A 13044-nucleotide genomic window follows, 5' to 3' on the forward strand; every position below is an offset into this window, starting at 1 on the left:
ACATAATTCAAAGAACAAGTGAATTTTTTATGGTACACTTTTAGTTTTCTAAGTTATCTAGATTTTTAAAATATGTCTTGAATGTGCATAATTTTTAAATGAGAAATATAGACAAAAATATTTCCTTAAGGGAAAAAATAATTATGACATACAGGACAATTGGCCTCACCTCTTGAAATGATGCCATCATGGTCCTTCTCACAGATGTCTTTCAGTAGCTACCCACAGATACACCGAAAACTGTGAAGTTGAATGACGGTAGCCCTCAGAGACGGTGGAGTTTCTGAAGTGAAAACAGTAGAAGGTGTGTGCCCTAGGACAGTGCTGGAGGAAGCAATGAGAATGTGGTCACAGCCACTGATTCCCCACATTTTCACTCTTTTCCAGAACAAGCTCCTGGCACAGAAAAGGACCAGCAGGGAGGCTGCAGTGTGGTGGAAGCCGTCTTTCAAGTCCTGTACCACTGTCACTTGTCTCCACAAACATTTGGGAATGTTTTCCTGAGCTACATGGAAGAAGAACAGCTCTGGGACTCTTTATACAACATTCCAGGTATGAGGAACTTACCATTGAGACGATAAGTGCTTTATTAGTGCTTACGTTGTCTTTGTATGTGTTTTCAAAGTTTGATAGATTCCAGTTTTTCTGACTCTTTTGTATAAGTTTCCATGCATCTTTTTATTCTAAGGGTTTCTATTCAGAACCATGAACCACTTATCTCCTGTCAAATGTGATGTACTTGGGATAAGGTGGAGAGAGGCGAAGGGAAAATTATCAAATGTATGTTCTCTTTTCTGATTTTAAGGAAATTTCCTGTCATAACTCTTCGATTTGTATTAAGCATGCATTATGTTTTGCTGTTTAACATATAAGGTATTAGTAAGATATGACAAATATTTTGTCATACTTTGGTCCATGTATTCTATAAACTAATTATCCTGACTTGGCATAAACTAGAGGCATTTGGGGAGAGGGACCCTTGGTTGAGAAAATTCTACCTGTAGGCAAGTTTGTAGGGCTTTTTCTTTCTTTCTTTTTAATTTAAAATAGATTTTTGTGCAATATATTCTAAGTCACAGTTTCCCCACCCCAACCCCTCCCAGAGCCTCCCCACCTCCCCACCCTCACAACTCCATGCCTTCTTTCTCTCTTTAGAAAACAAACAGGCAAAAACAAACAAACCATAACAGAACAAAACAGAGAAAAGGAAAACAAGAACAAGGAAAGAGCATGAGAAGCACATGTACACACTGAGACATACTCTTACACACACACACACATACGTACACACACACACAAATGCACATGTGTGCACACACAGGAAACCCATAAAAACACAAAATCAGAAACCATAATATATAAGCGAAATATCTGTAGGGTGAAAGATAATGCTCAGACAAACTATAACAAGACAAAATATCTCCCCAAATACTATTGAGTGTGTTACGAGTTGGCCATGTTTTGAGTTGAGTGTGGTTTGTATACCGGGAGAAACTCCATTGGAGAACACTAAGTTTTCCTTTGCAAGCAGTTGCCAATTGCAGATAACTTCCGGCTTAGGGATGGAGTCACAACTGCCCTGTTAGCACTGTGTCCCCATCTGTCCTGGAAGCATGCAGAGCCTGTGCATGCTGCCACTGTCTCTGAGTTCATCTGTGTGTCAGTCCGGTAGTGTCAGGAAGGCATTGCTTCCTTGGTATCTTCCATCGCCACTGGCTCTTACAGTCTTTTTTCCTCAGGCCTGAGGGGAGGGTTTTGATGAAGATGTACCATTTAGGACTGGGTGTTTCAAGGTTTGTCACCCTCAGAATATTTTCTGGGTGTGGGTCTCTGTATTTATTCCCTTCTACTGCAGGTGGAAGCTACTCTAATGATGGCTAAGCAAGACACTGATCTATGACTATAGCAGAGTGTCATTATATGGCTGCACATCTTTAGCAGAGCAATAGTTTCTAGGCCATGGCCTATCTAGTCCCAGGTTTATGGCCACCTGAGCATTGCCAGGTTTGGGTTCCATCTCATGGAGTAAGCCTTAAATAGTAGGGCATTTTCTTGATTGATGATTGATGTAGGAGGGCCCTGTGTGTGGTGCCACCTGAGGGCAAGTATTCCTGGTTGTGTAAGAGAGCAGGCTGAGCAAGATGAAGAAAAAGCCAGTACGCATGCTCCTCCACAGTTCCTGCTTCAGCTCTTGACTCTAGGTTCCTACCATGCTTGGGTAACTGTCTTGACGTTATCAGGACAGAATAGTACCTGAAAGTGTAAGATGAAAGAAATACTTCCCCAAGTTGCTTTTGGTCATGGTGATTTATCACAGCAATAGAAAGCCAACTAGGAAACTAATAGACAAAACTATCAGTCATCTTTCTTTAGATAATGGGCATTTATTATTATGGAAGAAATACTTTTGTCTTCAAAGTTAGCATGCCTTCTCATTCCTTTGTTAAAAATATGGTTTTTTTTGTTTTTTTTTTTTTTGTTTTTTTTTTTTTTTGGTTTTTCGAGACAGGGTTTCTCTGTGTAGCTTTGCGCCTTTCCTGGGACTCACTTGGTAGCCCAGGCTGGCCTCGAACTCACAGAGATCCGCCTGGCTCTGCCTCCCGAGTGCTGGGATTAAAGGCGTGCGCCACCACCGCCCGGCTAAAAATATGTTTTTTTAAAAAAATTACTGTGTATATGTGCTTGTGTGTTCTTATGTGTGTGCATGCATATATGCTACAGCATGTGTGTATATGTGTATGTGTGTATGCTTGTGTACATGTGCATGCATGTATGCCACAGTGTATGTGTGTGCGTGCCTATGTGCCACAGTGTGTGTGTATGTGCCTATATGCCACAGTGTATGTGTGTTGTGTGTGTGCATATATGCCAGTGTGTGTGTGTGTGTGTGTAGGGGTATCAGAGAACATCTTTGAGGATTGATTCCTTCATTTTAAGACAGGCTTTCCCTTGTTTTCTACTATGGTGCCATATACCGCAGCCTATTTGCCTCTCAAGCTTCCAGATGATTCTTCCATGTCTCTGCCTCTCTCCTCACATATAAATGCTGGAATTCCAGACATGTGCTGCCATGTTATGATTTCATGTAGGTTCTGAGCATTGAAGAAACAAACTCTTTGCTGTCAGGCTTCCATGGTTAGCATTTTCACCCTGGGATGACAATAACGTGCTTTTCCACATGTGTCCTGCCTTCCTGCAGCAAAGCAAGATGTTAACGTCTGGATGCTGTAATCTGAGGTGTTCATAGCACGCTCACCTTCAGACCAGGCAAATGCACATTGTTTCATCCTTAGTATCCCACCTTCAAACGCCCATATTTAATGTCTTTGAGAGAAAGGAGTGAGAACTTGGAGGTAATTGTCATTGTCTTTTCCCTCCACTGCTCTTTACATCAGTTACGTTTTTTGCTCAGCCTGTGTGCTTCCTTACACACTGCTTTGGTATTATTGTCACTATTTCTCAGGCTCTGGGTGGAATAGCTGACCGGCTCAGAGTCATGGTGTTCCTGATCTTCCTGGACGTTCTGACTGTTCCACACATCACTTTAATCTCACTTTACTGTTCTGAAGTTAGTAGTTTTCATTTTCCCTGGTCATTATCCTTCTGACATTGATCTAGATAACTTCATATAATGGTTTCAAAAAACAGAATCTATTTATGTGACGATTCTGTGACAATTACCCTTTTTAAAGTCGTATCTCTTACTTCTCCTGCATTCTCTCACTGCTTTCTTTTTCTCCAAAAGACAGGCAGATTTCTTAGTACAGCACTAATGTAGGACTACTCTACTTCGAATTTGGTCATTAAGGAACAGAAATTAAACAACCCTTAAACTCACCACCCTGCTGCTTTAGCACTTTTTGAATTCTCTCAAAAGATTGTAATCAGTTAGCCTTAGACTTCAAACACTCCTTCTTCTTCAAGTGTTAAGTCCTTGAACCATTATTCGTGACATGAAACTGTACTGACATGAGTGATAAAGTCGACTTAATGTGCTGGTTCAAATGGGAACGAGTGACTGTGTGCTTTGCTCTGCATTTGCGTGTTCTTTACACACACATTTGCGGAGCTCAGAGCTCACACCTTTGTCATTTCGCTCCCCAAAATTTCAGAAGTTTTTCTGTGCTTCTGTTGCTAATCGTGGTTATTTATGACATGCTAAAAAGATAACATTCACGTTCATGACAAAAGTGATCTTGATTCTATGACTTCTGTTTAACTTGAAAATATAACACATTAGAAGTTAACATATCCATTTTCTTCAGGGATCTGCCTCTCAGAGGTCGCCTATAGTCCAGTAACTGGTCTTACACCCATGTAAATACAGGCATCACTAAGTGGACTCAGTGAGATTTTTTTTTTTTTTTTTAAAAAGAGCATGAAGTTGGCAGAGAAAATTGGTTGTGGAAGGGATAGAGGGAGAATTAAAGGGAGGGGAATGAGGAGCAGACTTGATGAAAACATAGTATATGCATGTATGATATTCTCAAATAGAAAAGGAAACAGTTGAAACATAACATGACCTTGCTTTTGCATTGGCCAATCCTGGGTCCCTACTTGTGCATATATAATTGACCTACCTACATCAACTTACTAGTACATTATTTTAAAATTTCACTGTGTATTTTTCTTTCTGATAAGGCTGTAAAGGATTTCAGCATAGCTCACTCAGACAAATCACAGTCATTCTCACTTCAGTATAGAATAACAAAGGAGTCATCACTGACATCTCAGTGCTGAGTAAACCTGGGAAGAAGGAGACTCTCAGAGACCTCAGGGCCATCTCAGTAAGATGGACAGAATCAAATAAAAAAAAAAATCTCCTGACTGATAGTCCATGTGACTTCACTGTAATTTTTTTCTGTTAAAGTTTGACATGTGTTTATTGCACATGATTTGAACATGAAATACAAGATCTATTTTATAATTAGAAATTCAACATTGAGTTCCTTAGAAAGAACATGAGCTAGGGAGAGAAAACAAGAATGACAATACTTGAGGAGAACAGCCACAGCTCTGCCCCAGACCACTTGGCCTGGGCTGGCAGAAATAAACCAGGAGCACAGGCGCCAGATGGTTGGGGACCATTGTGATTAGCAAGTACAGGGTGGCGAAATGGGAGAGAGAGAGGCAGATCTGATGAAGGAGGGTTGATGTAGGTGGTCTGCTTGTTACCTGTGGCCATGGTGATGTCTGGGCTGCTGGCAAGGGCCATGTCTTGGTCCATGGCCCTTATGCATCAGTGGTGGTCTGTGTCGATGTCCATGGCTTCTGTTACCATCCAGGGCCCTTCGGACACCCAGAGTATGGGCTACCATCTGTGACCATATAGGTGTCTGCGGCGTGCTCCTCGGCCAGCGAGGAAGAATGACCACCATGCGAGGATCCTTCTCAGAACACACTTTATTGGAGCGCCTCTTGATTAAGGGAGAGCGGGAGGTGAGGGGCCCCCGAGGACTAAACTGCAGCTGCTTATATAGGGAATCAGGCAAACGTGCCATACTGTGATTGGGTCCCGCCAGAATGCTAGCATGGGGAGCCACGGGATAGGCTGAGGACATAAGGCCAATTACCATACTCGTGCATCATAGCCAAATATGGAGTTGTTTACAGCTAGGCTACCAGGAAGCCAGCGCCATCTTAGAATGGCGGCTCCCTACATCTCCCCCCTCTTAATTAATTAAGCCGCAGGAGAGAGTATAGGTCTGATTTCTGCAGCACAAGTATTTCATCCGATCAGGTCCCCACCTCATGATGTGTTGACCGATCGAGGATGAGTTAACTGTGCATAATTGCCTGCATACCTTCCCGAGTGCAATGGACTAACCAGTCCCAGGGGTGCAAAGGCTATGCGTGTAACAATGGTCCACATACCTTCCCAAGTGCAATGGACTAACCAGTCCTAAGGGTGCAAAGGCTATGTGACTCCATATGCAGTCAGACCTGCTCTCCTTGAAGGAAGGAAAATGTCCTACACTTCAAGTGCAGTGCACGAGCCTGGCATCCTGTGCTCAATACAAGTAATATGTGAAAGCTGTCCACATACCTTCCCGTGTGCAATGGACTGCCAGTCCCAGGGGTGCAAAGGCTATTCGTGCAACAATTGTCCACACACCTTCCTGAGTGCAATGGACTAACCAGTCCTGGGGGTGCAAAGGCTGTGTGGATATTAGGTAAAGCCAGATCTGGGGGGAGGAGCCATACTCCAAAGCGGCTAATGCTTGAGTGATAATGACCTTGTCCTTTTTTGTACGTGCTCGCAAACGGCAGACCAACCACAGACAAAACACGCATCCTCCAAGGCAGCATGCCAAAAATATACCCTACCCCCACCCATTCTAAACAGGGAAAAGGTAGAAGTAATCCAGGAGGACAGTCCCTCCACCACGCTGAGATCCACTTGGGTGGAGTTGATGGTCACCACCGCCACTCTCAGTTTCTCCAAGGTCTCTTCAAATTCTCCGGACCAATTTCCTATAAGATAACTAGACAATCGTTTAGACAAATTTGCTGCTCGGGAACCATTTTGGAATTGTACACTAGTGACACACAAACCAGGCATTCTCCACTCACAGCCCAATTGGACCAGCTGCCAAAGGATGTCAACTTGTTCTTGTACCAAGCCAATGCGCTGGTTAAGCACCATAAGGCCACCTTTCAACTGTGCATTTAGGGAAGTAGAGGTATGAAGGATGGTTTGGAGCCATCAACTCCTTCCACCTGAAGAGGCTGAAATGGCCAAGCCTGCATCTCTGGAGACAGGGACCAGCTGCAGCAGTTTGAACCTCCACTGCAAAGGTGATGCCTAGCACCTGGCCCCCAGCCAGCACAAGGATTCCCCATAACATCTCTGAGAATGACTAGAATAACAAGTAATGTGTGATATCTGTTGTTTGCGGATCTTCAAAGACTGGAAACGCGGACGCTAGCCGCGCCCAGGTGTCTCTCCTGATAAAATGACAACCTCCACCTGTTTGCAGGCACGAAGGTGTTGCCGAGGGTGGATGTGGTCCCGAAGGCGCCGTTGGTTCCACATTCACCCCAGCAGAAACATTATAAGGAGGAGGACGCCACCGCCACCCGTATTTCTCTTCCTCATATTCAGCGGTGGCTTTCTCTAAATTTTCCTCCTCATCTGAATCTAATTCATTATCAGATAAATCAAGTTTTGCAACTCTTTCTAGTACTAGATACAAAGGATCCCCTTTCTTTTCTGAATTTTCTTCCTTTTCTTCATTCCTTTCTTTCTTCTTTTTAGGCCTACTTAAGTTCTCCCCTTTAAAGTCTGATTCTGATAGACTATCCTGGTGCTTAATTAATGCCTTGCGTCCCTTTCTAATGATTTCCACATTGCGTTCTTCCTTGAGACATGCATGTACAAAACCGCAAAGAAGAACAACAATTGTCATAAGAATGAACACAAGAGCAAGCACAAACGGATTTATCCCAACAATCAGCATACCTGGAGAACTTACCGACGTCATCGCCGTTCCTGGAGAACTCACTGACGTCACCGCTCCGTGTGCTGAGTTCTGAATCCTCTTCGACCCCTCACCTGGTGTCCGAAGTTTCCTTCCCGTCCCGGGTTTCGGCACCAGTTGCAGTCCGAAGTTTCCTTCCCGGGTTTCAGCACCAGTTGCGGCGCGCTCCTCGGCCAGCAAGGAAGAATGACCATCATGTGAGGATCCTTCTCAGAACACACTTTATTGGAGCGCCTCTTGATTAAGGGAGAGCGGGAGGTGAGGGGCCCCGAGGACTAAACTGCAGCTGCTTATATAGGGAATCAGGCAAACGTGCCATACTGTGATTGGGTCCCGCCAGAATGCTAGCACGGGGAGCCACGGGATAGGCTGAGGACATAAGGCCAATTACCATACTCGTGCATCATAGCCAAATATGGAGTTATTTACAGCTAGGCTACCAGGAAGCCAGCGCCATCTTAGAATGGGGCTCCCTACAGGTGTCTGAGGAATGTGCCCCCATAGGAGCCCTGCTGATCTAAGAATCCTACACTGCCACCTGGGACCAGGGTGACAGCCGGCTCGTACTGCTCCTGGAGGCCATGTCTGGGTCCATGGCCCTGCTGCAGCCAAGCTCTTTGTTGATGTCAGTGGCTCTTGTTGCCACCCAGGGCTGTGCAGAGGCTAGAAGTCTGGTCCGATATCCAAGGCTACTGGGTGGCCTGTGCCACCACTTGGGGCCATGGTGACATCCAGACCCCAACTGTGAACAAGGGCCATGTCTGGGTTCATGGTCCTACAGCCTGTGTTGATGTTCATGGCCTGTGTTCCCACCAAAGGCCACATGGATGTGCAGGTCTGGGCCACCACCTTTCCCATGTTTGTGGCCAATGGCCATGCCACTACTGGGTCCATACAAACTTGAGTGACATGCACTGCCACCCTAGGACATGGTATCATATGGGCCTGAGCTGCACCCAGGGCCTTGTCTTGAGTCCGTGACTCTGCTGCAACCTAGGTCTGTGTTGATGTCTGTGGCTCCTGTTACCACCAAAGACAGTGAGGATCGGGCTGCACACAGTTGACTCCACCCCTCAGGGGATGCAGCACTCGGGAGAGCAGGCCCTGCACCTCACCTGGGCAGCACAGAAGGTCTGACCCTGTTGATGGAGGTGAAGGAGAGCCGACCTCACCCTCCCCCTCATATGCCATCGGCAGCATGGGTGAGGGAAAGATGCCCTCCCCCGTCCCCCATCCCCCTTGCCACCTATGTCAGGCAGGAGAGCTGGCCCCAGGATCATGAGAGTGGGAAAGCTGGTCCTGCCCCTCACCAACTGCAGCACTCAGGAGAGCTGGCCCTGGTGGTGTGGGTGCTTGTGAGCCAGACCTCAAGGCCTGAGAGCAGAATTGACTCTGCTCTTTGCTGCCTGCAGCACTGGGTGGGCTAGCTGAGGCAGTGCTGGAGAGCTTGCTTGGGTGGTGACGATGAGGGGATGCTGTAGGCTGACCAGCCCAGCTGCCACCCAGGCCTAGGACCCACCCCAACATCCACCCCATCTATGAACTGCTAGAGTATGTTAAGGGGCTGGACATGCAGATCCAAAGCTACAGGGTCTCCATGACACAGAACAACAACAGGATATCCAAGAGGGGTCCTGGTGAGAGCCCAGTATCAATATTACAGCAGAAGCCAGAGGTCTCCAACCAGACCAATGGCTCATTGCAATGAACACTTGCAAGTAAAGATGTATGGACTAAAGGGTAAACTGTGTGACCCACTGGGCCACACTAGAGCTTCCACACCAAGAGTTTTTGTGTTTTGTTTGTTTTGCTTTTTGTTTGTTTATTGTTTGGTTTTCGGTTTGTCTTTTAAATTTTGTTTTATTGGGGAGGGGGATTGCAAGGACAGAGGGTAGATACAGATAGACAAGGAGATGAATGGGATCAGGATGTATGATGTGATCCACAAAGAATCAATAAAAAGTTAATAAATAAATAAATGTTCATGTATAGGTTTTTGTGTAAATATATGTCTTCATAACTTTTACCATATATATTGGAATGGAATTTATGGGTAATAAAGTAAACTTATGCTTAATTATTGAGGAACTGCCATAGTATCGTCCAAAGTAACTACCTCATTTATATTTCTGCCAGATGGGTGTGGGTGTTCTAATTTCTCCACATCTTTGATAACTCCTCATTATTTCTTGACTTTCTGATTATAGTCACTCAGGTATAATTGAATGGATTTCATTTTATTAACAATTTTTAATGCCATATTCTTTATTGTGTAGGGGTGTGTGTGTGTGTGTGTGTGTGTGTGTGTGTGTGTGTGTGTACCATGGAGTGGAGGTCAGAGGACAACTTTATGGAGTCAGTTCTCTCCTTCCATCTTTCTGGGTTCAAACTCAAGACTCTCCTTGTCTGGCATGGCTAGCACCTTTACTCACTGAGCCATTGTGCCGGCACGTTTATTTTAGTGAAAATTTGCAGTGTTGGTACTCAAACCAAGAGGGCAGTGTGTGTGAGGCAGGCTTCCACTGAGTGCTGGGATCAGAGATGTGCACCACCACAGGTGGTTGGTACTCTGGAAACCTCACCATGGTTCCCAGTGGTCACTAGAGAAAAAGCTAACTAGTTGTTTAACATTGTTGGCTTAAACATTGACTAATATGGAGGTAAAACAACCCTTGGTTCTTTAGGACAGCTCAGCTTGGAACGACACTGACGACAAGCCAGGTGACCGGAGTTCTAGCCCTGGAGCCCAGAAGGGTCAAGGAGAAACCCGGCTTCTGCAACTTCTCCTCTAACCTCTACACACGCACCTGTGAGGACACACACACACACACACACACACACACACACACACACACACAGAGAGAGAGAGAGAGAGAGAGAGAGAGAGAGAGAGAGAGAGAGAGAGGAAATTTAAAATTTTTAACTAAAACAAACCAAAGTCTTTGCTTTAGTTAGCATTGGTTGTATAAATTTAAAACAGCCAGAAGGTTTACTGGATAAAAGTCATATTTGTAGACTGAGGTCAGGGTGAGGGAGACTAGAAGCATAGTGTTCCCATTCTTCATTTAAAATGTTGATATACTTGTTATTATGGATTTTGAAAATTAGTTTTGAACTGGATATAGTGGCACAAGCTAGTAATCCTAGCACTTGGGAAGTAGAGGTGGGAAGATTATGAGTTCAAGGACATCGGCAACTACACAGCAAGTCTGAGGGTGGCCTAATATGAGACTCTGTCATCCAAAAATTCATTTTGACTTTACATGTATCAGATTATCAAACTATACCATATATATGTATATATATATATAAATATAATTTTTAAATGAATAAAATATTGATTGAGATTAAAATAATTAAGAAAGACTTTACTCATTTTTAAAGATTATGATAGAAATGTTAGATGCCTAATGCTGATATCTGAACAGCAACTACTCTTTATAAGAGGTAGGTTTTGTGACAATTACCAAATCAAATCATCTGCAGTAGAACAAATACAACTGTCATCAGAACATCATCATGGCAGTGGTGATATTTTGTTTGTGCTCTAACAAATAAAGCTTGCCTAGAGATGAGGGTGTGGAGCTAGCCACAAATTAGCCATCGAGGCCAGGCAGTGGTGGCACACACCTTTAATCCCAGCATTAGGGAGCTGGAGATAGGAAGTGAGATGTCTGGTCAAAGAAAGGAATATAAGGCAGGAGGAGACAGGAGCTCAGTCCTCGGCTGAGGAGTTGGGGAGGTGAGAGGTGGCTGTGGCTTGTTCCTTTGTCTCTCTGATCTTTCAGCGTTTACTCCGATATCTGGCTCCAGGTTTTTATTATTAAGACCAATTAGAATTCACAGTACACACAGCAGCCAGTTCTTAAGACAATGCCAAAACTGGTTTGTAACTGAGGAAACTGTTGTCAAAAATGCCCTGAAACTTTACAGACTCGATAAACATTGCTCGGTTGGCTCCCGGGGCAGCACCAGCCTTTGCTTTCTGAGTCACTTCACAAAACCCTCATGGCTGTTGGGAAGCTCTCAGTGAAGTCTCAGAATTTCCAAATTTACCTGGAGGTGTGATGCTGCATCTTTGTTTCCTGCTCATCTTTCTCAGCTCCACAGATCCTTTGTAAGAGCTCTTTAGAATGCACACATAGCTTGATTCTTTCTCGTTACTGACGTTGGTTTGCAGAGGCCTGCCTTTTTATCCCACACAGTGATGTTCTTCATAACGCATTTCAGAAGTTTAAGACTATCTCTGTCTGCACTGTATTCTTTAATCTGAGCCTCGTGTTTGGACAACTGCGGTATGTCTCTAGTAGTACTGTGTCTTTAGAAAAGTTTAAACATCTCTTGTGTGTGTGCTTGTGACATAATCCAAGAGCTTGATCAGATTCATTTTCTCTGCCAGTTAAAGAATCAAAGAGCATGAAAAGTCTGAGGTGCACCAGATAGCAGCAGAGAAATCTCAAGCCCTGGGGACAGAACCAGGCATTGAGGAAAGGCAGAAACACACCTGCAACAGACACAGGGGTAAAAAGATCCTCTGCAAACATAGGGGGCACCATGAAGCCAAAACCTCCAGTCTCTTCACAGACTGGGGTTTAAAGAGTTTTCCTCACCTACTCTAGGGTTGCTCTGCTGAAGAAAGCTGGGGTGGTTGAGTGGCCCAGCACCACGGTGCAACATGTCCTGATTCAGTCCTGAACTCCTTGAATGGGTCTGTCAACAAGGGGTCTGCTGGTGGGGGACAAAGGCTGCCAGGCTGTTGCCTAAGTCCGGAAGTTGAGGAAGAAGTTGTCCATCTTGGAGAATTGCCAGCTTTTTGTTATCTAGCCATGGTCCCTCTCACTATCTGTCTGTCTGCCAGGGAGTCTGTCTGACTCCCAGTCTCACGTGTGTGTGTGTGTGTGTGTGTGTGTGTGTGTGTGTGTGTGTGTGTGTGTGTGTGTATGGCTGTAAGTATGTATGTCTGTATGTGTGTGTGTGTATTTATTTATTTATTTATTTATTTATTTATTTATTTATTTATTTATTTATTTATTTATTTATTTATACAGACATGCTGGTGCAACCACGTACAGAGGCCAGACATGTATGTTCAGTGCCTACTCTGGTCACTCCCTGGCTTATTCCTGGGATATAAAGTCTGACAGTAAACCTGGAACTCACTGCTTTCTTGACTAGGTGGCCAGCAGACCCCAATGACGCTCCTGTCTCTGTGTCCCCTGCCCAGGACAATGTTAAGATCCACACATAGCCACTTCCTGACTTTTACATGGATTTTGAGGCTCTGAACTGAGGACCTCATGAATTTACAACAAGTATTATTACCCACTGATATATCATCCCCAGTCCCAAATACTTTATGTACAATGAAATGCACCCATTTTCGGTGAAGAGTTCAGTAATTTTGACCAACGTAGAAACTGTGTGTCAACCACAGCAATGGAGACGTCATGTTCAAGTCCTTTCACACACAGGTGTCCTTACATTCAGCTCGATGTTAAGTAATTACCTCTGGGTGATACTTAGAAACTTACCTGGAAGATGACACTATTGGCTTTGTGTCATG

The 13044-nt window shown here is 44.5% G+C and overlaps 1 protein-coding gene across 7 annotated transcripts in view; it reads left to right on the forward strand.

The window, feature by feature from the left end:
- The window catches only part of Kiaa0825 (KIAA0825 ortholog), a 441346-nt gene that overhangs the window by 192722 nt on the left and 235580 nt on the right, over positions 1-13044 (forward strand). For all 7 annotated transcript variants that reach the window (XM_006986534.4, XM_076551989.1, XM_076551990.1 and 4 more), the window contains one exon: positions 388-552. In XM_006986534.4, the coding sequence (XP_006986596.1) occupies positions 388-552 (165 nt within the window). The remainder of the gene's footprint in view (positions 1-387; positions 553-13044) is intronic.

Source organism: Peromyscus maniculatus, chromosome 15, assembly GCF_049852395.1.
Source record: "Peromyscus maniculatus bairdii isolate BWxNUB_F1_BW_parent chromosome 15, HU_Pman_BW_mat_3.1, whole genome shotgun sequence".
NCBI lineage: Eukaryota > Metazoa > Chordata > Mammalia > Rodentia > Cricetidae > Peromyscus > Peromyscus maniculatus.